This window comes from Macaca nemestrina, chromosome 17, assembly GCF_043159975.1.
Source record: "Macaca nemestrina isolate mMacNem1 chromosome 17, mMacNem.hap1, whole genome shotgun sequence".
Lineage (NCBI taxonomy): Eukaryota > Metazoa > Chordata > Mammalia > Primates > Cercopithecidae > Macaca > Macaca nemestrina.
Genome location: NC_092141.1, coordinates 13,223,691 through 13,249,780, shown reverse-complemented (window position 1 = coordinate 13,249,780; position 26,090 = coordinate 13,223,691). Strand labels below are relative to the sequence as shown.

The following is a 26,090-nucleotide window of genomic DNA, read 5'->3' as shown; positions in this document are numbered from 1 at the left end:
ACTGAGAGAGATTGAGAGAGGGAGGGGGAGAGACAGAGAGAAGAAAAGAGGGAGAAAGAGAAGGAGAGGGAGAAAGAAAAAAGGGACGCGAGGGAGCAAGAGAAAGAGAAAGCGGGGGAAAGACAGAAAGGGGCCGGGCATGGTGGATCACATCCTAATCCCAGCATTTTGGGAAGCCGAGGTTGGCAGATCACTTGAGCCAAGGAGTTTGAAACCAGCCTGGCCAACATGGAGAAACCTCATCTCTACCAAAAATACAAAAATTAGCTGGGCGTGGTGGTGCAAGCCTGTAGTCCCAGCTACTTGGGAGGCTGAGGTGGGCTTGGGAGGAGGAGGTTGTAGTGAGTCAAGATCTCGCCACTGCACTCCAACCTGGGTGACAGAGTGAGACCCTGTCAAAAAAAAAAGAAAGGAAGGAAGGAAGGAAGGAAGGAAGGAAGGAAGGAAGGAAGGAAGGAAGGAAGGAAGGAAGGAAGGAAGGAAGGAAGGGAGAAAGAAAGAAAGGGAAAGAAAGAGAGAGAAGGAGAAAATGGGGGAAAGGGATGGGGAGACAGAAAAGGGGATGGAAAGTAAGGAAGAAAGAAAGGAGAGGGAGAGAAAGAGAAAGGAAAAGAGGAAGGGAGGAAGAGAACGGGAAGGAGAGAGAGAGGGAAGAGAGGGAGCAAGGGAGGGAGAGAGAGAAGGAAAGAAAGAACAAGAAGGAGAGAAAGGGAGGGGAAGAGAGAGAAGAAAGAGGAAGAACGAGGGAGAAAGAAGAGAGGGGGAGGAAGGAAGGAAGACGGAAAGAGGAGAGAGGGAGGGAATGAGGTGGAGGGAGAGAGGGGGCTGGAAAGAGAGGGAGAGGATGGGGAAAAGGAGAAGGATGGAGAGATGCCTATACCTTACCTCTTCATCCTCATGGCAATCCTGGAGGGCAAGGTGCAGAGTGGTTAAGACATTTGCCCAAGGTTACCTGGCTGTTCCGGGTCAGGTTCAGCACCCCAAAGTCCATGAACCCCTGACTGCACCACATCATCTCCACAGAAACCAGCCGCACCATCTTCACCCTCCTCCCTGGACAGCTCCTGACACGCCGGGTTATTACTGTCTCCAGACGGGACACCTTGACACACCTGGGCTCACCTTCAGGGATACCTCCAGGGAGCTCGGGATCCTGCACTGGCATTTCCCAAATGCGAGTAAGATAAAGAACCCAATTAAATGAAAGACACACACATACGCACACTCACAAACACACATACACATGCTCTCACACACACACACACACACACATATATACACAGGTACATGCAATCACACAGACATACATGCACAACCCACACATACACACCTGCATTCACACACACACACACACACAACACATACAGACACACACACACACACCCCACACATACACATAGACATACACACACAACACATACACACATACACAGACACATAGACACAGACACACATAACACATACACACAGGGACACACACACACATTGAGGCCCCTGAGAATGCATCTCTGAGCTCCAGTTTGAGTGAAGAATTAAACAGTAAACTCTGGTCCTTTGGGGATCATGTGGCACCATTAGCGCCATAAACAGGAATGCAAATGTAGACACTGACTTGAGGAGCATTCCTAGTTATGTAAGGGTCCCCCTCAGCCCTGCAGTGATTGTGTGCATGATCTTACAATACCTTCAGTGGAAAGTGCTAAACTGAAGAATTCTAGAATTCTCAGAACCCTGAGAATAAATCAAACTCGCAGCGATCTGAGATCCTGCCTCCTGGCTCAGCCTTCCCCAGGGCCGGCGCTTCTGCGCCCTCTAGTGACCACGGGCGCGCATCGCACGCCTCCAGGACGCGATTCTGCGCCCTGTCCTTTGACCCCGGAGAACTGGAGGCAGGACTGCAGGATGAAAGGATGAAAGGCTAAAAGGAAACCTCCAACGTCCTTCATGTTGTGACTTTCGCCGACTGCCAGCCTCCTCGCCGACCCTCCTTCATCCTACTTCATCCTGAATGTATCCTACAGTAATAGCAACTGTTTGAGGCAAAATAGTGGCCTGGGAGGAATGTGAACTGAACTCAGCAACTAAGCAGCCCGGGTGTGCATGCTACCTGCATCACTTAGTTTTGTAATCTTGTGCAAGTAAGCCCTTTCAGCCTCAGTTTCTCATCTGTGCAATGAGAATAGCAATAGGCTACACCTCACAAGAGCGCTGGGAGGAGCAGGTGATCTGGACACGTGTGTGGAAAGTGTGCGTATGATGACGTGAACCCTCAGTGAACTGCTGTGTGTCCTATCGCTTCTTGGCACACTCCTACCTTTCCTGTCTCCATGCCGCCCGCTCTGGATAGAATAGCCTTCCTCATCTTGCCATCCTGGAAATCTCTCAATTTTTTCTAAATCCGAATCGTGCCATATGTTCTGTGAGAAGCCTTCTCTGACACCATTCCTTTTTTTTTTTGACGGATTCTTGCTCTGTCGCCCAGGCTATCGCCCAGACTGGAGTGCAGTGCCATGATCCCGGCTCACTGCAACCTCCGCCTCCCGAGTTCAAGCAATTCTCCTGCCTCTGCCTCCCCAGTAGCTGGGATTACAAGCGCCCGCCACCATGCCTGATTAATTTTTGTATTTTTAGTAGAGACGGGGTTTCACCATGTTGGCCAGGTTGGTCAAAACTCACCTGTTGAAGCTGTAACCCCCAGTGCCTCACGATGCGACATTTGGAGATAGGGCCTTTAAGGAGGTGATTAATTAAACGAGGCTGTTAGGGTAGATCCTAATCCAAGCTCACTGGTGTCCCTATAAGAAGAGGAGATTAGGACACATGAGACACACCAGGCCATGTGAGCACAGAGGAAAGACCACCTTAAGATACCGCAAGAAGAAGGCCATTTGCAAAGAGAGAGGCCTCAGGAGAGAGAGACCAGCCCTGCCCACACCTTGATCTTGGACTTTCAACCTCCAGAACTGAGAAAATTGACATCTTGGGGAAGCCACTCAGTCTGTGGTATTTGGGGATGGCAGCCTGGGGTGACTCAGGCTGGGCAGATGCTCCATGCCCTCAGTACACACTAACTGAGCTCCAGGAATTCCTGGGCACCTGCTTGGCCCTGAGGATCTAAACATGACAAAGCTTGGGTGGCATTAATTACGGCAGAGCTGCAGCCTCTCCAAGCCTGAGCCAGGCTGAGTTACTTTCCTTTCTTCTTTCTTTCTGGTTTCTGGTGTAGAGTCATGCATCACTTAATGGCAAGGATACGTTCTGAGAAATGCCTTGTTAGGGAATTTTGTCATTGTGCAAACATCACAGAGGGCACAAACGCAAACCTACATGGTACAGCCTACTGCACACCTGTGCTGTATGGTACAACCTATTGTGCCTAGGCTACAAACCAGTGCTGCATGTGACTGTACTAAATGCCGCAGGCAATTGTAACACAATGGTAAGTATTTCTGTATCTAAATCTATCTAAACATGGAAAAGATACAGTGAAAATGTGGTATTAAAAAATTAGCACCTAAGCCGGGCGTGGTGGCTCACGCCTATAATCCCAGCACTTTGGGAGGCTGAGGTGGGTGGATCTCCCGATGATGGGAGTACGAGGCTAGCCTGCCCAACACGGAGAAACTCCATCTCTACTAAAAATACAAAAAAAATCAGCTGGGTGTGGTGGTGCATGACTGTAATCCCAGCTACTCAGGAGGCTGAGGCAGGAGAATTGCTTGAACCCAGGAGGCAGAGGTTGTGGTGAGCCGAGATTGTACCACTGCACTCCAGCCTGGGCAACAAGAGTGAAACTCCATCTCAAAAAAAAAAAAAAAAAAAAAAAAAAAAAGATTAGCACCTGAATAAGGCACTTACCATGAATGGAGCTTGCAGGATTGTAAGTTGCCTAGTGTGCATCAGTGAGTGGTGAGTGAATGTGAAGGTCTAGGACATTGCTGTGCATGACTGTAGACTGTAGACTGTTTTTTTTTTGAGACTGAGTCTCGCTCTATTGCCCAGGCTGGAGTGCAGTGGCATGATCTTGGCTCACTGCAACTTCCACCTCCCGGGTTCAAGTGATTCTCCTGCCTCAGCCTCCCAAGCAGCTGGGGTTACAGGCACCCCCTGGCTAATTTTTGTACTTTTAGCAGAGATGGGGTTTCGCCATGTTGGCCAGGCTGGTCTCGAACTCCTGACCTCAAGTGATCCACCCATCTGGGCCTCCCAAAGTGCTGGGATTACAGGTGTGAGCCATCGTGCCCAGCCCAAAGTAACTTTTGTTTCAAAAACCAATTCTCCCTCCGATGCATTGTGGCCATCAAGTTTGGAGTTGTTGGGTTTCTACGGCTCTAAACCGGAAACACCTCAGACCCAATGAAGACAAAAGCATCCCTGTCCTGATTCTATTATAACATTTTCTTTTTTTTTTTTTTGAGACGGAGTCTCGCTCTGTCGCCCAGGCTGGAGTGTGGTGGCCGGATCTCAGCTCACTGCAAGCTCCGCCTCCCAGGTTCACGCCATTCTCCTGCCTCAACCTCCCCAGTAGCTGGGACTACAGGCGGCCGCCACCACGCCCGGCTCATTTTTTGTATTTTTAGTAGAGACGGGGTTTCACCGTGTCAGCCAGGATGATCTCGATCTCCTGACCTCGTGATCCGCCCGTCTCGGCCTCCCAAAGTGCTGGGATTACAGGCGTGAGCCACCGCGCCCAGCCTATTATAACATTTTCTTGTGTGCCCTGGGGCCCCATCCTAGTGCCCAAGACACCAACTTTCTGAGCTTTCTGAGAGCAAGACCTTGTTGGTCTTTCTGTACACCAAGGTCTTAGTACAGTATCTAGAACCCTAGAACAGTGTCTAGAAACTCATGTGTGTGTGTGTGTATGAGTGTATTGAATGAATCAATGAATGAACGTCTGTGTGAAGGCCACAGGGTATTTCAGACAGAGCCCCAAAGTATGTGTCCCTTGGTCAGATCACCAGATCTTGAGGATCCCAGGAACTGCCCCAGCTTTGTAGGTACAAAAGTCTGATTTATGAATACACCCAAGAAATGGCCATAGATGAGTGGACCAGCTTATGGCAACCATAGTTATTAGCGTGTACAGCAGAAAGTCAAATTATAAATTATACCTTTGTAACTACAGGCATATGAAAATGTATTGTTCCCAGCATTCATTGGCCAGATGATTCTGCCTGGCAGCCATCTCTTCATAGAACCTCCTAGAATAATCAAAGGGTTCCACGAAAGCCTGGACTTTTCCATTTCAAGGGCCCTTTTGCAATGTGACTTTGACACTTCTCCCCTCAAGAGGTAGAATAGAATTTTCCTCCCTTTGAATCTAGGTGGGTGCTGTGTGTGTCTTGCATTGACTTCTGGGCCTAATTCTTCAGAAGCACTGCAATTTCACTTCCTCCTCCTGGAGGCTGACCACCATTCAAAGAAGCTCAGTCTGACTACTGAATGTGGACAGTCTACATGGATGAAGAGGCAATGGGAAATGAACCAAAGCACCCCCAGCAGAGCCATTACCCAGGACCCACACCTGGGAGTGGGGCCATGTTAAAGGTTCCACTCCCATTGAGCCACCCAGCAGCCACTGCAAGGAGCAGAGAACTGTGAGCAACAAAAGAACTGAAGGTTATTTCAAGCCACAAGCTGCCCATATACAAAATGAATAACAAAAAGAGACTCAAAGCAAGAGGAAGTGGCTGGATTATATTAATTGTTGATATCACTGACTTCTGAAAGTCTGTCACCTCGATTTCCACTTTCTCTGCTGTCCCGATGGTCAGGCGACCTCTACTCCAGCAAGTCCAGAGACACTTTTCTGTTTCAGACTCTCTGAACTGTCCTTTTGGAGGCACCAGTCAAACCAATTGCCTTCAGAAAACACATTCATTGTTGTCTTGATTGAATTTTAGGCCCTGCTTAGTTGTAAATTGAAAACCTCGTTTAAGCTACTGGCTTGCTTCTAATTTCCTGGTATTTATTGTCGGCCACAAGCCAGACTCTGTCCTAGGAGATAATGATACAGCAGAGGACCAGTTAGACAAATCCCAGGCTCATGAAATTTACATTCCAGTATAACCTCAGATTGAAGAAGTACTAGCTATTGTCTTCATATACCAGGAATAAAAATATGACCCAGAGTGTAAGTGCAGAAAGGTACACTGGGCCCTAGAAACAACCTGAATACCATCCAGCCCTCAGAATTTTATATAAGTAGATAACCAAAAGTGATTCCTCCTATAATTTTGAGATAAGTAGTTTGAGATTACCCAATGGATAGACGTGAACATACGGCACCAATAAAATAGAGGAACCAATGTTTTGTGTGTGTGTGAAATTTGATATATTTTTTTAAAAGGATCAAAGCACTCATCGCAGGAAAATAATCAGTATTCTATTGCACTACACTTTTTAAAAGCAGTTTTAATAATTTTTTTTTTTAAGGAGCATCTCCTTCTGTCAGCCAGGCTGGAGTAAAGTGGTATGATCACAGCTCACTGCAGCTTCAAACCCCTGGGTTCATGTGATCCTCCTGTCTCAGCTTACAGAGTAGCTGGGACAAGAGGTGCGTGCCACCATGTCCAGCTAATTTTTATTTATTTATTTTTAAATTTTTTAGTCTTTTTTGGTAGAGATGAGGTCTTGCTTTGTTGCCAGAGCTGGTTTGTTTGTTTGTTTGTTTTTGAGATGGAGTCTCCCTCTGTCGCCCAGGCTGGAGTGCAATGGCACGATCTTGGCTCACTGCAACCTCTGCCTCTGGGGGTTCAAGTGATTCTCCTGCCTCAGCCTCCCCAGTAGCTGGGATTACAGGCACATGCAACCACTCCCAGCTAATTTTTGTGTTTTTAGTAGAGACGGGGTTTCGCCATGTTGGCCAGGCTGGTCTCGAACTCCTGACCTCAGGTGATCCACCCGCCTCAGCCTCCCAAAATGCTGGGAGGTGTAAGCCACCATGCCTGGCCACAGAGCAGGTTTTGAACTACTAGCCTGAAGCTATTCTCCCGCCTTGGCCTCCCAAAATGCCGGGATTACAGATATGAGCCACGGTGCCCAGCCCTTAAGCAGCTTTTAAAAACTATCGTTTTTATTTTGAATACTTATGGAGATGGTGGTACGATCATCTTCTCAGTTTGTAAAGTCCTCTAACTGTGTAAAGTAGATCTGAAGCGTTTTCCTGACCCTCACTGGGATGGTTATTTCAAGTACAAAATGTTTTCACACAGTGGGTAGTGATCTTTCATAAAAAAATTCATATTTGAATGAAAACAGCTCAAGAAATACACTAATGAGCAAAAATATATGGGGAAAGAGGGATGTGTAGTTTTGACTTAACTGAAGAAACCAAGAGGAAACTGGTCTACATATGAAAATGTGATCCTGGAAAGTCAGGTGTCAAGAATTTCGAGTAGGAATCTATATGACTTGAATCTCCTCTACTTCCTGAATAAAAGTGACATTTTTCAGTATTTATTTTTTAAAAAAATCATATTTCAGTGAAGCTTCCAGGTAAACTATCTTAAAAAAATCATATGTGAGTGGACCTTCCACGTAAATTATCTCCCTCTTTTAAGGGAGCTCCCTGTATTTCTAGCGACTTTAACTGAAATCCCTTTCAGGGAGAAATCCTCATTAGCTACATAAGAGGGGATTAGGTGTTTTTTTCAAAGAGCTGGTATTGGAACATCTACCTCTCTGATGTCCCTGGTCAGCTATATTGTATATGAGTTGAAACATTTTGTATTTTAATTTTCTATCATTTACTGGGTGCCTCTTCTGTGACAGAGCCACTCAAAGGGCTATTGATATATTATCAGGTGACTGAATTCTAAATATATTCTGAAGCAGGAGATACTGTTATTGCTGTTATTACTCACGTTTTAGAGATAAGAAAGCTGAGGCTCTGAGAGGTCAAGATCACGCAGCTAACGAATGAGCCAAGACTCTCTTGCTTTAGAGCTTGTCCTCTACTCTTGCTTTTCTTTCCAGAAAACACTAAATTTTTTGTTTGTTTCCTTTTGTTTTGTTTTGAGACAGGCTCTCGCTGTCACCCAGGCTGCAGTGCAGTGACGCGATTTTGGCTCACCGCAACCTCCGCCTCCCGGGCTTAAGCGATTCTCCTGCCTCAGCCTCCCTGGACTACTGGCGCGCGCCACCACGTAAAAATGATCATGTTCTAACACGTATGCATACGAATTACAATGGAAACAAAATTAGCAAAAGCGCCTTTTATGCTAATGCTCAATACAATTGATCTCCTCACATTTAATCCTCACAACCCCTACAATCACCTCAAACTCAAACTCTAAGCAGCTGACGTGCCCTGAGGGCACAGCTCTTATCTGGTGGGAACAGGCGCGTCTCAGCGAAACTCCAAACTCCTAAGACCCGCCTTCCACAGAAAGGCTTTTCCTGACACGGTGCTTCCGGAAGTCCCGCCCCAGGAGAAAAACAGCTTCCGGAAAAAATGGAGGCCAGGAAACCGGAACAGACCGGGGCCGCTTGAGACGCTCTAGTATTCCTCTACTCTATGGCCGCTGACAATTGACAAGGCCCGAGCAGTAAGACTCCTTTCTATTGGATGAGCAGCCTCGCGTAGGCGGGCAGCTCGGTGCACGGCGCGCTGATTGGCTGAATCTGCCACGCGGAGCGGGGGGCGGTGCGTGGGACGCGCGGACTGAGGTGACCGGCGGCTTTTCTTAGTTTTAGTGAAGACGGGCGCATGTGGGCGCTTTGCTCGCTGTTGCGGTCCGCGGCTGGACGCACCATGTCGCAGGGACGCACCATGTCGCAGGGATCCGCCCGCCGCCAGCGGCCGCCCAAGGACCCGCTGCGGCACCTGCGCACGCGAGAGAAGCGCGGCCCGTCGGGGTCTTCCGGCGGCGCGAACACCGTGTACCTGCAGGTGGTGGCAGTGGGCAGCCGGGACGCGGGCGCCGCGCTCTACGTCTTCTCCGAGTTCAACCGGTCAGTGCGCCGCGCTTGGGGTTCCTTCAACGAGCCACACCCGGTCCTGCCGGGCCCTCAGTGCGGTGCAGCCTCTGAGCATCGGGGCACCTCCCAGGGCTTCTGCTTCCCTACTTCACAAATGTGGTTCACTGTTGCGGGGGTTCGTAAAGTTATGGTGGGTGGGAAATCCCAGATTCTTTGCATCCATGTGATTTCTGGGGATCTGTGAAGAACTTCAGACTTGGGTCAGAGCGTCCTCTTCCCAGCCCTAGGGCCCGGCGTGGCTGTCAGCACTTTCGGAGCTCCACCCTCTTCCTTGCACCCCAAGGTCTTTGTTAGCGTGTGGAGTGGACAGATCTGGTGTGTAGCCAGTGATGGGGAAAGAACCCGTTTTGTCCCAGCACCCACACACACGGGCCCCCACTCCTCTCCACCTCTCCTATGGAGGACTCAAAACCCACCATCCTAATAGCAGAAATGTGGTTCGGTAGTCCAACATGGACTTTTAATTTTTTTTCTTTTTTGTTTTTTTTCCAGCGTCTACCATAAAGCAACTAATTGGTGTCAGTTTACAGAATAAAACCTTCTGAATGTCTTGTGTAATGTTTGTCTTGTAGATACCTCTTCAACTGTGGAGAAGGCGTTCAGAGACTCATGCAGGAGCACAAGTGAGTCAGTCTCTTGCTTTTGGAGGGGGGAGTTGATTACGGGGCTTGAAAGCTGAAATGAGAGGCCAGGTGTTTTTTATAGCAAAAGTGGTCCTTGTTCTGTTCATGTTATCCTGTTTAAATGTTTTCTCCTTCTTAGGTTGAAAGTTGCTCGCCTGGACAACATATTCCTGACTCGAATGCACTGGTCTAATGTTGGTGGCTTAAGTGGTGAGTATATTCTTTGCAGTGTCAGAGGCTGGTGGGAAGTCTCCGGGAATTTAACCTGCTTGACTGTTTTTCCGCGTCTGGTGTGGGGTGGGCAGCTAGACTTTTTTTTTTTTTTTTGTCAGTGGCGTGATCTTGGCTCACTGCAACCTCTGCCTCCTGGGCTCAAGTGATCCCCTCACCTCAGCCTCCCAAATCCCTGGGACCACAGGCCCACCCCACCACACCTGGCTAATTTTTTTTGTATTTTTTGTAGCGACTGCGTTTTACCATGTTGCCCAGGCTGGTTTCAAACTTCTGGGTTCAAGCAATCCTCCTGCCTTGGCCTCCCAAAGTGCTGGGATTATAGGCATGAGCCACCGCACCTGGGCTGGAATTCTTTTTATAGCAGCCCAGTCAGCTGCAGCACAGAGCATTAAAAGCTGTGACTCAGAAGAACAGATTTTAATATGGATACCCCCTCTTAAGTGTTACCATCCACTTAGTTTCTTGGGTTGTGGGGCCAGAGATTTGTGGCAGTAAACTGGAGAGTCTGGTGGTGGTGATTATAGTTAATATGTTTACCGTAGACGCCATTGGCAGCCGCACGCATACCCACTGTCCAGATTACCCGGTCATTTATGTCTCTCAACTAGAAGGTCAGGATTGTGTTGCATCCAAATTCTGTGGGCTTGGTGGCATGTACAGGAAGGAGTGAAGTGTTAGACCAATCTCCCTTCTCAGGACTGAGACTAGGGTGAGGCACTTAGGGTGCCGCCCTTCACTTTCATGATTCCTTAAATTTTGCACACTGGGTGCCTTGCTACTTCACCCTAGTAACAGTTCAGCCTATTCTAGAGGCATTTAAAGAATATTTGATGTCCATTACACCTCTGGCTGGCATCACTTCTGCTCTGTACATCTTCCCTGGTGATACTTCCAAAGCTGGAAGGAGGAGATGTAGATAAATAGCTGGATTAGTACAGGGTGCTCCTCCTGTTAGTGACGGCAGGTGAAGTTGATGAGAGATCTGATTTTATGCATCCTTTTTAGGAATGATTCTTACTTTAAAGGAAACCGGGCTTCCCAAGTGTGTACTTTCTGGACCTCCGCAACTGGTGAGTCTTTCCTGACACGTCTTTTGAAACCAACCTTTTCTTTTGTAATGTCAGTAACAAGAGTTTTCCTTTTTGCAAATCAGTCTTCTGCCCTCCAGAGATACCTGGTCGTTGAAACGCTTCCCCTTTCAGGTTAAAATGAGTTCAAAGCCTGATTAACTGTGTGACCTTAAACGAGTTACTTTACCTTTCTGAGCTTTAGTTTGTTGATCTGTAAAATTACTATCATGTTTCGTAGAGTTGTTAAAGATTAAATGATGTAGCCCATATAAAGCACTAGATTGCTTTATTAGATTTGTTTGGCACCAAGTAGGCACACAAGAAAGGTCAGCTTTTGTTTTATTCAGTACATTTCTGACGTCTTCTTACCTTTCAGACCAGCTTATTACACTCGTGGGAAGTCGTGTGTGTGTTGTTGAATGTAACAGTTCATTTTCCAGTTCTTGAGAAAAAAGTCACCAGGACCTGTTAAGTCTTTCCCCAAAATAACGTTTGAAATCCATCCATTTGTCTCTTATCGAGGCTTTCCTTATCTCTGTTTTCTGCACCTGTAAACTACAGTAGCCCCTCTAACTGTCTTCTTCAGGACTTTCGCCCTTCCACAAGTTCCCTCTGCTTCTTCTAATTGCTGCCTGTGTTGTTACTGAACTTTCAGGGCTCAGCTAGAGGGTCATTTACTCCAGAACTGTCTCCTTCTCCAGACAAGTTGGATCCCGGCCCTCTGTATTTTTCATTTTCCTTGCAGAGCACTTAGCATAATGCCACTAAGCTGTTTGTGTTATCATGTTTCATTTTGTCTCCTCCACTGGCATGATTAGAGCAAGGACTCCATCTCTTTTTCCTGCTGTGTCCTTGGCATCTGACATAATGGATACTCAGTAAATATTTGTAGTAAATGATGTTCAAAATACTTACTAAGCTTTGTTTTATGTTGATACCTATTGGTAACCTTTAAATACTTGAATAGTTGCTGTGTTCTACATTTGTTCAGCCATAACTGCTCATTTCTTTGTTTTTCATTAGGAAAAATACCTCGAAGCAATCAAAATATTTTCTGGTCCATTGAAAGGAATAGAACTGGGTATGTCTTTGTGACTCATTATCTGGTATTTCTCACTCATATATACCCTGACCTCTCAAATTAGAATCCATTAAAAAATCAACATTAAATCTCAAAATCAAATGCTTCACCACCGTGAGATTTTTTTTTTTTTTTTTTTTTTTTTAATAGATGGAGTCTCGCTCTCTCACCAGGCTGGAGTGCAGTGGCGCGATCTCAGCTCACTTCACCCTTCACCTCCTGGGTTCAAGGGATTCTCCCGCCTCAGCCTCCTGAGTAGCTGGGACTACAGGCGCGCACCATCACGCCCAGCTAATTTTTTGTATTTTTAGTAGAGATGGGGTTTCCCCATGTTGGCCAGGATGGTCTCGATGTCTTGACCTTGTGGTCTGCCCACCTCAGCCTCCCAAAGTGAGAAAGTGAGCTACCACGCCTGGCTGGAGATGTGTTTTCTAAATAGTGACATTTTCTGTGCTCCCACCTCATGCTGCAAAAATAGGGGCCAGGTCGGCAGCAGTGATTGAACAGCCGATGCATACCTGTGGACATGCTGGGTAGCATTCTCCAGACAGCAGGGCTCTGCCTCAGTTCCAGAGGTGCTTCTCGTCATTGAGTTGCTTTGAGTTGGGGGCGGGGGTGACGAGGGGCTCCTAAAGGTTTTATGGCCAACTTTGTACATTGAAACGCAGCTCCAGCTGTGTAGCAGATGGGAAGACTCTTGATGGGAAGAGGCCTCACTGAGGATGCTAGCAGGGCCCTTGTCCTGGCACTGGTGTGCATCTGTGGCTTAATACTCCTCTTTTATAGAAACACTAATACTTTGTTTCAAAATATACATCAGCTCCTCTGGTTGAGATGATGGGTTCCCTGGCTTCACAATTCTGTTTGTTAACTTGGGCCTCTGAAAGTCGAGTACTGGTTTCTTGTTCTTACATTTTTAACGGATAGTCACCATTGATTATAATGTCTTTTCATCTGGCTGTAGTAAATATAAATGGCTGACCAAAATACACTTCTATTTATTTCCTAAAAATGGTAATCTCCTTAGAAAGTCTGGTTTTCATGTCAGATTCCCACCATAATTCTGAGGCAGTTCAGTTGCTCAGTGGTTGGTGATCCTGGAAATTACTCTTCCCACACATCTTCACTGATGCAATCGCTTTGCTGTTGTGTGCTTTTCTTGTAGCTGTGCGGCCCCACTCTGCCCCCGAATACAAGGATGAAACCATGACAGTTTACCAGATCCCCATACACAGTGAGTATGAAAGCCAGGTTTCCCAGGAGGAGGGTATAGGTCCGAGTAAAGAAAACATGGGTGAACATAGAAACTGAACACTTGCTTTGGGCACCCTGTTTTGTGTTCTGAGCATGATTAGAAACTTCAGCTAAGGAATTAAGGTATGGCCCCTGCCCTTAAGGAGCTTATAATCTTACGGATAAGCACATCTAACTCATGCCTAATGTTAGTGATTTTGCTTTGGAATATTAGATAATCAAGCACTCTCAGTAAATAGATTGCATTCAGGTTTGCACATTCATTGCTTGGAGGTTTTTTCCCACAGGCGTAAGTACCCTCTTTTGATGAGAGGATCATGAAGAGGTTTGCACAGATAGATTTTTTAAAATAAATAATGATTACAGCAACTTACAAGGGAGTTAGAAGCTCCTACAAATTCTGAAGTACCAGGGCCAGATGATGTGGTCTTAGCTTAGGAAAAGAGTCAGTCTTGTCCTTGAGCTTGGCTAAAGACATTCTTGTCTGGTTTTACTTACGTATAAAGAGAGTACCAAGCAGTAGGGGTATTTCCTTGATAATACTAACTGATGCGATGCTTACCAAGTAGTGCTGATGGGTAACAGACCAGAGCACCCAGCAAAGGCCAGAGAAGTCCAGAACCTGGCGGAGATGAGGCTTATGCTGACTGAAGGCAGAAGGTAGCAGGGAGGGGAGGAATGAGTTAGAGCAATGGCACAGGTGCTCCTAGGCCAGTGCGGTGATGGGCTGATCAGCAGTCCCATTGACTGGCTCGCTCCTCCTGCTCAGATGCCTTCTTACACCTGAGGCCTGCTGTAGCCACCTCCAGCCTCAGTTGCATCCCTTTGTTCATTTCTAGCACCCTGTTCTCCGCTCCATTGCATGTGACAGGTAACTTTCACGTGTCACTTGTGTGATCGATGTTAACATGCTCAGTTTTGCTGACCATCGTTTTTTCAGTGCCTGGCAGCCCTCAATGAATGAACTTATGTTCATCATCGTTGCAGCTGTGCTTTAGTTTCTTAGAGCAGCGAATTTTTTTCCCATGATCTTGAGCCTTAACTAAATGTAAAACAAGGCTCCCTCTGGAGATAGGTACCCTTTAGGCCTATGTTTTTTGTGGGAGTCATAATAAATACGCATGTCTAAAACTCACATGCTGTTTATATAACACATTGTTGAGCTGGTACCATGGTCAAGGCTGTGAGCTAAGCAGAAACATGAAGATTAATGGACGTAAGTGCACCCCAGAAACCAGGTAGGAAGTTAACTAACTAGTTATTTCCTACTGTATAGTAAAAGGTGTGCTGATTTCATTGGCATTCTGGCATTCCCACATATAAACATCTGGGCCTCGACTCTCCGCTCACCTTGTGCAGTGTGTAATGTGGTGGTGTCTGTACTGACCAGGTGAACAGAGGAGTGGAAAGCACCAACCATGGCAGAGTCCAGAAAGGCCTCTCGGCAGGCTCAGTCCAGAGCGATCTTCAGACTCCGAGTCAAATGAGAGTGAGCCGCACCTTCCCCGTGGTAATAGTATAAACAAAACAGAGCGGCGGAAAAGCTCGTGTTTTCTTAATTCTCTGCCTCGTAACGCTTGAAGAGAGTCGTTATTATAAGAAAGCCACGTGTGTAAACAGATACTTCTTCCTGGGCTGCTTATGACTTGGCCCTTGGGGGGAATGAGAAGGGTTGTTGTAAAGGTGGTAGCCTGGAGCTTTAGTAACAACCAGTCCGCAGTTTTGGCCACAGGGTCTGGGTAGGCCCAAAACTGTTCTGTTTTCCCAGAGAACAGGGCCTGACAAACGGATTCGTTTTGTATTTTTCATTAATGTAACTTTCATGCAAATTTTCCGTTTAATGTGGAAACTATAACTGCAAAGCCAATGAGGCAGTCAAATCAGAGAGAGGATCTGCACCTCTTCTTCCAGAATGACAGCCCACTGGGAAATGGAGTTAAAAGTCCAAGTTTAGATTAACTCAGGAGTTGGGCTGCTTCAGGAGTTTGCTGTCCTTAACAGAAGACCAGCGTTGGCAAAGCTCGGCAGCTCCTCTTTCTGTCCTGAGGTCTTATCTAGTGACTGAGAGCTGGCTGACCCCTATATGCTGTCCTTGTTTGGATGGCACTGGGTGAAGACTGACCCCAACATTTTCTCTGCAGGCCTTTGAACTTTTGTGTTATTTCACGTTATATGCGTTATAAAGCACATTACAATATGTTTTTCTCTCTCTCCTCCAGTCCCAGGTGAAATGTGTCATTTAAAAAAAATTTCACTTGCCATTCTAAAGTTTTTCTGGCAAGAGTTTTGTGTTTTTCATTTACCCAAAAAACCTCCGCATAAGTAGGGGGAGAAAAGTCTTCTTGAGTGTATTAGTGTCTTCAGCCTTTGTATTGGGACAGTAGTGTCCATTTGATTTTTATGCGAGGTGAAATTAGGTATCAGGTCGTAATCAGTTTGTGATGTCTTGACGACTTTCACATTTACCTTGTGATAATTAAATGTGTGTTTCCTCAGGTGTTAGCCAGAGAAGAGGGGTAAGGGACCCTTCCCTGGTCGTAGCTTTCATCTGTAAGGTAAGGGAGCTTTTCTGGAGGGCTGTACATGACTGGGGGCTTGGTCAGCGAACTCTGGTGTGCACTTTTTCAATAATTTGAGGGTAGCTGCTCCTGTTACCTGAGACAAGAAGAGAGAGCAGATCTTCAAAAAAACTGATGGAAGTCCAGGTGCAGTGGCTCACGCCTGTAACCCCAGCACTTTGGGAGGCCAAGGAAGGTGGATCACTAGGTCAGGAGTTCGAGACCAGCCTGACCAACATGGTGAAACCCTGTCTCTACTAAAAATACAGAAATTAGCTGGGTGTGGTGGCGTGCACCTGTAATCCCAGCTAATTGAGAGGCCAAGGCAGGAGAATCGCTTGAACATAGGAGGAGGTTGCAGTGAGCTGAGACTGCACCATTGTACTCCAGCCTGGGTGACAGAGCAAGACTCCATCTCAAAGAAAAAAAAAAATTCTATAGAAATGATACTGGCAATGAGCCTGCAACAAGTATCACTACTGACCTTTCATAATTGTCATCACTTGTAGGTTTCAGAGTTTAGATGCCCTGTTTCTCAAAATAACCCCATACTTTTATTTCCTTTTAAATTTTTTTCCAGTGCCCTGCCAGCCTCCATACCTTTTTTTTTTTTTTTTTTTTTTTTTTTTTTTTTTTTTTTGAGAGTCTGTCTCCATCGCCCAGGCTGGAGTGTGCAGTGGCATGATCTTGGCTCACTGCAACCTCCACCTCCTGGGTTCAAGTGATTCTCCTGCCTCAGCCTCCCAAGTACCTAGGATTATAGGTGCACGCCACTACACCCAGCTAATTTTTGTATTTTTAGTAGAGACGGGGTTTCACTATGTTGGCCAGGCTGGTCTCACTCCTGACCTCAGGTGATCCACCCGCCTTGGCCTCCCAAAGTGCTGGGATTACAGGCGTGAAGTACCATGCCTGGTCCATATTCTTTTATATTTATCAACGATTGGTCCTTTTAGAATTCAGAAATTATTGAACGCAGCTGTGTTTGTTTTCCTTCAACTCCATCAGGCCTTTATTTGAAGTCAGTTTTAACTCTGTTGTACTTTATTTCATTCCCCTGCAATAGCTAAGGTCTAACATCAGATTGATTGGAATATTAGCTAGCATTCACAAAGGCCTAGATCTGTAACTCTGAAATTGGTCAGATCCCATTAAAAATTTTTGTTACAATGAGCTGTTTGTAAGATCCGACTGGTGGCTTATTTTTAATAGAATTACACATTAAAATTTTATCAATACAATTCGCAACAAATTTGTCTAAATATGTGAAAAGATTTCATTGCCTTCTTGTGGGATTAGATTATTTTTTAATGTTGATTTTGAAATATATTTGGAATTTTTATCTAAATTCTAAAACCTACAAGTGAAAATAATAATGAAAGTAAGTAGTAATTTTAGTGGCAAGATCATTGCCGGTATCATTTCTGTCGATGTATATGAATAATATGATTTTCCTAAAAGTTAAGTACTATTGTTAACAGGCTTATTACTTGTACGTTTTTGAGTTTTAGACAGCAAAATCATTTTTTAAAGTTTTAAAAATATTTTTGATAATCTATGTTTATACTGTTTTTTAAATTGTTTTATATGGTAATCTTTAAGTCATATTCCTGCTTTTTCCTGAATAGCTAACAGTGAGCATGATGAGAAGTGACAAGCTCACTTTTACACACCCAGGCAGTTGCCCTATTATCAGGCAGCCGTTCCTAGGGGCTGCCAGCTGCCAGACCTGGCTTTTCCATCTCCTTCCTTGCTGTCTTCTGCCGCTTCTGAGGGCTGCTGTCACTGGATTAGCCCGTAACCCCTTTCCCCTCTTGTAATTAATTTGCTGCTCTCAGGTGGGGTTTTGGAAAGCAATAAAGCTGAGCTAGGTCAAGTTCCAGGAGTCTCTTGGCATGAGGACCTGAGAAACTCATCTGATGGAAGACCTTGACTTTAGGCAGCTGGTGCACTGTTGGAGCGTTGTGGGCTGCGTTCTCGCTCTCAGCAGCCTTCCAAATATCTGCATTCCTCAGAGAGGAACATATTTCCATGGGTCGAGTTCAGCTCTAGGGAGATGGGTTTCCCTGCCTTAAGTCTGCAAGTACTTTTTTTTTCTTTCTTTCTTTTTTTTTCATTTTTTGAGACGGAGTCTTGCTCTGTCGCCCAGGCTGGAGTGCAGTGGTGTGATCTTGGCTCACTGCAACCTCTGCCTCCCGGGGTCAAGCAATTCTCCTGCCTCAGCCTCCCGAGTAGCTGGGACTACAGGAGCACACCACCACGCCCAGCTAATTTTTGTATTTTTTTAGTAGAGACGGGGTTTCACCATGTTGGCCAGGATGGTCTGGATCTCTTGACGTCCTGATCTGCCTGCCTTGGCCTCCCAAAGTGCTGGGATTACAGGCATGAGCCACCACGCCCAGCCTTTTTTTTGTTTTGTTTTGTTTTGAGGTGGAGTCTCGCTCTGTCGCCCAGGCTGGAGTGCAGTGGCACAATCTTGGCTCACTGCAACCACCACCTTCCAGGTTCAAGCGATTCTCCCAAGTCAGCCTCCCAAGTAGCTGGGATTACAGGTGCTTGCCACTACGCCCGGCTAATTTTTTTTTTGTATTTTTAGTAGAGACAGAGTTTCGCCATGTTGGCCAGTCTGGTCTCAAACTTCTCACCTTAGGTGATCTGCCAGCCTGGACCTCCCAAAGTGCTGGGATTACAGGCGTGAGCCACCACGCCCGGCCATGAGTAACTTTTTAACTTCAGGGAGTTAAAAGAAGATGCACATAGTTGATGAAGATTTTTTTTTTTTTTTTAATTTATTTTTTTAAAATTTATTTATTTTTTATTATTATACTTTAAGTTCTAGGGTACATGTGCATAATGTGCAGGTTTGTTATATATGTATACTTGTGCCATGTTGCTGTGCTGCACCCATCAACTCGTCAGCACCCATCAACTCGTCATTTACATCAGGTATAACTCCCCATGCAATCCTTCCCCCCTCCCCCCTCCCCATGATAGGCCCCGGTGTGTGATGTTCCCCTTCCCGAGTCCAAGTGATCTCATTGTTCAGTTCCCACCTATGAGTGAGAACGTGCGGTGTTTGGTTTTCTGTTCTTGTGATAGTTTGCTAAGAATGATGGTTTCCAGCTGCATCCATGTCCCTACAAAGGACACAAACTCATCCTTTTTGATGGCTGCATAGTATTCCATGGTGTATATGTGCCACATTTTCTTAATCCAGTCTGTCACTGACGGACATTTGGGTTGATTCCAAGTCTTTGCTATTGTGAATAGTGCTGCAATAAACATACGTGTGCATGTGTCTTTATAGCAGTATGATTTATAATCCTTTGGGTATATACCCAGTAATGGGATGGCTGGGTCATATGGTACATCTAGTTCTAGATCCTTGAGGAATCGCCATACTGTTTTCCATAATGGTTGAAGTAGTTTACAATCCCACCAACAGTGTAAAAGTGTTCCTATTTCTCCACATCCCTTCCAGCACCTGTTGTTTCCTGACTTTTTAATGATCGCCATTCTAACTGGTGTGAGATGGTATCTCATTGTGGTTTTGATTTGCATTTCTCTGATGGCCAGTGATGATGAGCATTTTTTCATGTGTCTGTTGGCTGTATGAATGTCTTCTTTTGAGAAATGTCTGTTCATATCCTTTGCCCACTTTTTGATGGGGTTCTTTGTTTTTTTCTTGTAAATTTGTTGGAGTTCTTTGTAGGTTCTGGATATTAGCCCTTTGTCAGATGAGTAGATTGCAAAAATTTTCTCCCATTCTGTAGGTTGCCTTTTCACTCTGATGGTAGTTTCTTTTGCTGTGCAGAAGCTTTTTAGTTTAATGAGATCCCATTTGTCAATTTTGGCTTTTGCTGCCGTTGCTTTTGGTGTTTTAGACATGAAGTCTTTGCCCATGCCTATGTCCTGAATGGTACTACCTAGGTTTTCCTCTAGGGTTTTTATGGTATTAGGTCTAACATTTAAGTCTCTAATCCATCTTGAATTAATTTTCGTATAAGGAGTAAGGAAAGGATCCAGTTTCAGCTTTCTACTTAGGGCTAGCCAATTTTCCCAGCACCATTTATTAAATAGGGAATCCTTTCCCCATTTCTTGTTTCTCTCAGGTTTGTCAAAGATCAGATGTCTGTAGATGTGTGGTATTATTTCTGAGGACTCTGTTCTGTTCCATTGGTCTATATCTCTGTTTTGGTACCAGTACCATGCTGTTTTGGTTACTGTAGCCTTGTAGTATAGTTTGAAGTCAGGTAGCGTGATGCCTCCAGCTTTGTTCTTTTGACTTAGGATTGTCTTGGAGATGCAGGCTCTTTTTTGGTTCCATATGAACTTTAAAGCAGTTTTTTCCAATTCTGTGAAGAAACTCATTGGTAGCTTGATGGGGATGGCATTGAATCTATAAATAACCTTGGGCAGTATGGCCATTTTCACAATATTGATTCTTCCTATCCATGAGCATGGTATGTTCTTCCATTTGTTTGTGTCCTCTTTGATTTCACTGAGCAGTGGTTTGTAGTTCTCCTTGAAGAGGTCCTTTACATCCCTTGTAAGTTGGATTCCTAGGTATTTTATTCTTTTTGAAGCAATTGTGAATGGAAGTTCATTCCTGATTTGGCTCTCTGTTTGTCTGTTACTGGTGTATAAGAATGCTTGTGATTTTTGCACATTAATTTTGTATCCTGAGACTTTGCTAAAGTTGCTTATCAGCTTAAGGAGATTTTGGGCTGAGACAATGGGGTTTTCTAAATAATACAATCATGTCATCTGCAAAGAGTGACAGTTTGACTTCTTCTTTTCCTAACTGAATACCCTTGATTTCTTTCTCTTGCCTGATTGCCCTAGCCAGAACTTCCAACACTATGTTGAATAGGAGTGGTGAGAGAGGGCATCCCTGTCTTGTGCCAGTTTTCAAAGGGAATTTTTCCAGTTTTTGCCCATTCAGTATGATATTGGCTGTGGGTTTGTCATAAATAGCTCTTATTATTTTGAGGTACGTTCCATCAATACCGAATTTATTGAGCGTTTTTAGCATGAAGGGCTGTTGAATTTTGTCAGAAGCCTTTTCTGCATCTATTGAGATAATCATGTGGTTCTTGTCTTTGGTTCTGTTTATATGCTGGATTATGTTTATTGATTTGCGAATGTTGAACCAGCCTTGCATCCCAGGGATGAAGCCCACTTGATCATGGTGGATAAGCTTTTTGATGTGCTGCTGAATCCGGTTTGCCAGTATTTTATTGAGGATTTTTGCATCGATGTTCATCAGGGATATTGGTTTAAATTCTCTTTTTTTGTTGTGTCTCTGCCAGGCTTTGGTATCAGGATGATGTTGGCCTCATAAAATGAGTTAGGGAGGATTCCCTCTTTTTGTATTGATTGGAATAGTTTCAGAAGGAATGGTACCAGCTCCTCCTTGTACCTCTGGTAGAATTCAGCTGTGAATCCATCTGGTCCTGGACTTTTTTTGGTTGGTAGGCTATTAATTATTGCCTCAATTTCAGAGCCTGCCATTGGTCTATTCAGGGATTCAACTTCTTCCTGGTTTAGTCTTGGAAGAGTGTAAGTGTCCAGGAAATTATCCATTTCTTCTAGATTTTCTAGTTTATTTGCGTAGAGGTGTTTATAGTATTCTCTGATGGTAGTTTGTATTTCTGTGGGGTCGGTGGTGATATCCCCTTTATCATTTTTAATTGCGTCGATTTCATTCTTCTCTCTTTCCTTCTTTATTAGTCTTGCTAGTGGTCTGTCAATTTTGTTGATCTTTTCAAAAAACCAACTCCTGGATTCATTGATTTTTTGGAGGGTTTTTTGTGTCTCTATCTCCTTCAGTTCTGCTCTGATCTTAGTTATTTCTTGCCTTCTGCTAGCTTTCGAATGTGTTTGCTCTTGCTTCTCTAGTTCTTTTAATTGTGATGTTAGAGTGTCAATTTTAGATCTTTCCTGCTTTCTCTTGTGGGCATTTAGTGCTATAAATTTCCCTCTACACACTGCTTTAAATGTGTCCCAGAGATTCTGGTATGTTGTATCTTTGTTCTCATTGGTTTCAAAGAACATCTTTATTTCTGCCTTCATTTCGTTATGTACCCAGTAGTCATTCAGGAGCAGGTTGTTCAGTTTCCATGTAGTTGAGCGGTTTTGATTGAGTTTCTTAGTCCTGAGTTCTAGTTTGATTGCACTGTGGTCTGAGAGACAGTTTGTTATAATTTCTGTTCTTGTACATTTGCTGAGGAGTGCTTTACTTCCAATTATGTGGTCAATTTTGGAATAAGTGTGATGTGGTGCTGAGAAGAATGTATATTCTGTTGATTTGGGGTGGAGAGTTCTATAGATGTCTATTAGGTCTGCTTGCTGCAGAGATGAGTTCAACTCCTGGATATCCTTGTTAACTTTCTGTCTCGTTGATCTGTCTAATGTTGACAGTGGAGTGTTGAAGTCTCCCGTTATTATTGTATGGGAGTCTAAGTCTCTTTGTAAGTCTCTAAGGACTTGCCTTATGAATCTGGGTGCTCCTGTATTGGGTGCATATATATTTAGGATAGTTAGCTCTTCCTGTTGAATTGATCCTTTTACCATTATGTAATGGCCTTCTTTGTCTCTTTTGATCTTTGATGGTTTAAAGTCTGTTTTATCAGAGACTAGGATTGCAACCCCTGCTTTTTTTTGTTCTCCATTTGCTTGGTAAATCTTCCTCCATCCCTTTATTTTGAGCCTATGTATGTCTCTGCATGTGAGATGGGTCTCCTGAATACAGCAGACTGATGAGTCTTGACTCTTTATCTAGTTTGCCAGTCTGTGTCTTTTAATTGGAGCATTTAGTCCATTTACATTTAAGGTTAAGATTGTTATGTGTGAACTTGATCCTGCCATTATGATATTAACTGGTTATTTTGCTCGTTAGTTGATGCAGTTTCTTCCTAGCCTAAATGGTCTTTACATTTTGGCATGGTTTTGCAATGGCTGGTACCAGTTGTTCCTTTCCATGTTTAGTGCTTCCTTCAGGGTCTCTTGTAAGGCAGGCCTAGTGGTGAGAAAATCTCTAAGCATTTGCTTATCTGTAAAGGATTTTATTTCTCCTTCACTTATGAAACTTAGTTTGGCTGGATATGAAATTCTGGGTTTAAAATTCTTTTCTTTCAGAATGTTGAATATTGGCCCCCACTCTCTTCTGGCTTGGAGAGTTTCTGCCGAGAGATCTGCTGTTAGTCTGATGGGCTTCCCTTTGTGGGTAACCTGCCCTTTCTCTCTGGCTGCCCTTAAGATTTTTTCCTTCATTTCAACTTTGGTGAATCTGGCAATTATGTGTCTTGGAGTTGCTCTTCTCGAGGAGTATCTTTGTGGCGTTCTCTGTATTTCCTGGATTTGAATGTTGGCCTGCCCTACTAGGTTGGGGAAGTTCTCCTGGATGATATCCTGAAGAGTATTTTCCAACTTGGTTCCATTTTCCCCCTCACTTTCAGGCACCCCAATCAGACGTAGATTTGGTCTTTTTATATAATCCCATACTTCTTGCAGGCTTTGTTCATTTCTTTTTCTTCTTTTTTCTTTTGGTTTCTCTTCTCGCTTCATTTCGTTCATTTGATCCTCAATCGCTGATACTCTTTCTTCCAGTTGATCAAGTCGGTTACTGAAGCTTGTGCATTTGTCACGTATTTCTCGTGTCATGGTTTTCATCTCTTTCATTTCGTTTATGACCTTCTCTGCATTAATTACTCTAGCCATCAATTCTTCCACTTTTTTTTCAAGATTTTTAGTTTCTTTGCGCTGGGTATGTAATTCCTCCTTTAGCTCTGAGAAGTTTGATGGACTGAAGCCTTCTTCTCTCATCTCGTCAAAGTCATTCTCCGTCAAGCTTTGATCCGTTGCTGGCGATGAGCTGCACTCCTTTGCCGGGGGAGATGCGCTCTTATTTTTTGAATTTCCAGCTTTTCTGCCCTGCTTTTTCCCCATCTTTATGGTTTTATCTGCCTCTGGTCTTTGATGATGATGGTGATGTACTGATGGGGTTTTGGTGTAGGTGTCCCTCCTGTTTGATAGTTTTCCTTCTAACAGTCAGGACCCTCAGCTGTAGGTCTGTTGGAGATTGCTTGAGGTCCACTCCAGACCCTGTTTGCCTGGGTGTCAGCAGCAGAGGCTGCAGAAGATAGAATATTGCTGAACAGCGAGTGTACCTGTCTGATTCTTGCTTTGGAGGCTTCCTCTCAGGGGTGTACTCCACCCTGTGAGGTGTGGGGTGTCAGACTGCCCCTAGTGGGGGATGTCTCCCAGTTAGGCTACTCAGGGGTCAGGGACCCACTTGAGCGGGCAGTCTGTCCCTTCTCAGATCTCAACCTCCGTGTTGGGAGATCCACTGCTCTCTTCAAAGCTGTCAGACAGAGTAGTTTGCGTCTCAGTTGATGAAGATTTAAAGGAGAAAATGAAAATCAAATGTCATTCGGCACTCAAAGGCCTACATGTCATTTCTGACTTTTTTCTGTTACTGTGTGTGAAATTTTTTTTTTCTATAAAATGATTATGAAGTTTCCTGATAGAATTATTGTTTGCCTTTCTAAAATAATAATATATTACGGGTTTTTTTTTTCTTTTTTTTGAGACAGAGTCTCTGTCGCCCAGGCTGGAGTGCAGTGGCGCGATCTCGGCTCACTACAAGCTCCGCCTGCTGGGTTCCTGCCTCAGCCTCCCAAGTAGCTGGGACTATAGGCGCATGCCACCACGCCTGGCTAATTTTTTGCATTTTTAGTAGAGACGGGGTTTCACCGCCTTAGCCAGGACAGTCTTAATCTCCTGACCTCATGATCTACCCGCCTCGGCTTCCCAAAGTGCTGAGATTACAGGCATGAGCTGCTGTGCCTGGCCTATTAGGGATTTTTTATTGTAATTTTTCTCCAAGATAAAAGCAGTGACGTTATATTGCCAAATAATTGAAAAATACAAGAGAAATAAAATCATCCATCCTTTTGTTAGCCTATCACTGTCATTGAAATATTATGTTACATGGCAGTTTGCTTGTTGGTTGCTGTGTTAGGCAGTGCCCTGGTGACATTCCTTTAGCTATGGAGGAATGTAGAATGACAGAACAGTGTTTCTCCTCAATGATACTTGAAGGATATTAACTTTCATATTGAATTACATTTTATTAAATGTATAATGAGTTAATGCTGGGAAATAAAACACTGATTTAAGTCATTTTGGCTTTTAGTACTAAAGCATTTGACAATAAATGAGTTTTTCAGAATATAGTATACCTTCTGAAAGCAATAAAGGTGTTTTAATGAATTGTAAGCAAATAATATTATTTTATTTATTTTTTTTTTTGAGATGGACTTTCGCTTTTGTTGCCCAGGCTGGAGTGCAATGGCGCGATCTTGGCTCACTGCAACCTCCGCCTCTGGGGTTCAAGTGATTCTCCTGCCTCAGCCTCCTGAGTTGCTGGGGTTACAGGCATGCACCATCACGCCTGGCCAATTTTGTATTTTTAGTAGAGACAGGGTTTCTCCATGTTGGTCAGGCTGTCTCAAACTCCTCAGGTGATCCTCCCGCCTCAGCCTCTGAAAGTACTGGAATTACAGGCGTGAGCCACCGCGCCCGGCCAGCGTTATTTTTTTTTAATCTGGAAAAACACACTTCTAAGAAAATTGATTAAAACCAAACTTCTTCATTAGCCGCTAAAATCACATTTATGTTCTCTTTGCTGCAGCTTCACTTAAAGAGAGGAAGCTTCCTGGTGCTCAAAGCAAAGGAGCTGGGCCTTCCAGTGTGAGTGTGGGGGCGAGGCTTCTTGGGACCCACTGGGTACACCTTTCCACTTAAGGAAGTCTCATTTCACGGAGGCCGTGCCTCTTCATTTCAGTGGGACAGCTGCCATTGCTCCCATCATTGCTGCTGTCAAGGAGGGGAAAAGCATCACTCATGAGGGAAGAGAGGTGAGATGCCTGGTTTTCTTGATGATTCAGCAGTTACAGGTAGGGTCCGGAATGCTGGGCAGATCTGTCTGCTTCAGGCCCTACAGACACCACTTTTGAAGGACATAGAACAGTTTGGACATCACTCAGCTAAGTGACAAAATGGCCTCTTTTATCTGTGTTTGTCCTGCATGTCAACACGGCTGCATTCGAGCATTTTTGTAGATTGTCCTTTTAGGAGCTGGTCATCCTCCTCCTTAAAGGGTGCATGCTTTCCCTGGTACTTGAGCTCAGGACAGTGTCTAACAACAGACCCCATATGGATGGGCCTGGGGTTTATGGTCCAGAGGAATGTCACCTTATTCTTTGTCAAGATATTTCCT

General features: G+C 44.7%; 1 protein-coding gene and 1 long non-coding RNA gene across 7 annotated transcripts in view; one reads left to right on the top strand and one right to left on the bottom strand.

The window, feature by feature from the left end:
• Window positions 1-8,422, bottom strand: part of LOC105473541 (uncharacterized) — a 243,729-nt gene extending 235,307 nt beyond the window's left edge. For all 5 annotated transcript variants that reach the window (XR_011615396.1, XR_011615397.1, XR_011615394.1 and 2 more), the window contains exons 1-2: window positions 7,869-8,422; window positions 2,677-2,795 (exon numbers count right to left, since the gene is read on the bottom strand). This is a non-coding gene — a long non-coding RNA (uncharacterized lncRNA). The remainder of the gene's footprint in view (window positions 1-2,676; window positions 2,796-7,868) is intronic.
• Window positions 8,423-8,645: 223 nt separating this feature from the next.
• LOC105473539 (elaC ribonuclease Z 2) overlaps window positions 8,646-26,090 on the top strand; it is a 30,335-nt gene continuing 12,890 nt past the window's right edge. For both annotated transcript variants that reach the window (XM_011727355.2, XM_011727354.2), the window contains exons 1-10: window positions 8,646-8,958; window positions 9,558-9,608; window positions 9,748-9,818; window positions 10,848-10,912; window positions 11,936-11,993; window positions 13,159-13,227; window positions 14,638-14,757; window positions 15,744-15,802; window positions 25,503-25,561; window positions 25,656-25,728. In XM_011727355.2, coding sequence (XP_011725657.2) covers window positions 8,714-8,958; window positions 9,558-9,608; window positions 9,748-9,818; window positions 10,848-10,912; window positions 11,936-11,993; window positions 13,159-13,227; window positions 14,638-14,757; window positions 15,744-15,802; window positions 25,503-25,561; window positions 25,656-25,728 — 870 coding nt within the window. In that variant the 5' untranslated portion in view covers window positions 8,646-8,713. The remainder of the gene's footprint in view (window positions 8,959-9,557; window positions 9,609-9,747; window positions 9,819-10,847; window positions 10,913-11,935; window positions 11,994-13,158; window positions 13,228-14,637; window positions 14,758-15,743; window positions 15,803-25,502; window positions 25,562-25,655; window positions 25,729-26,090) is intronic.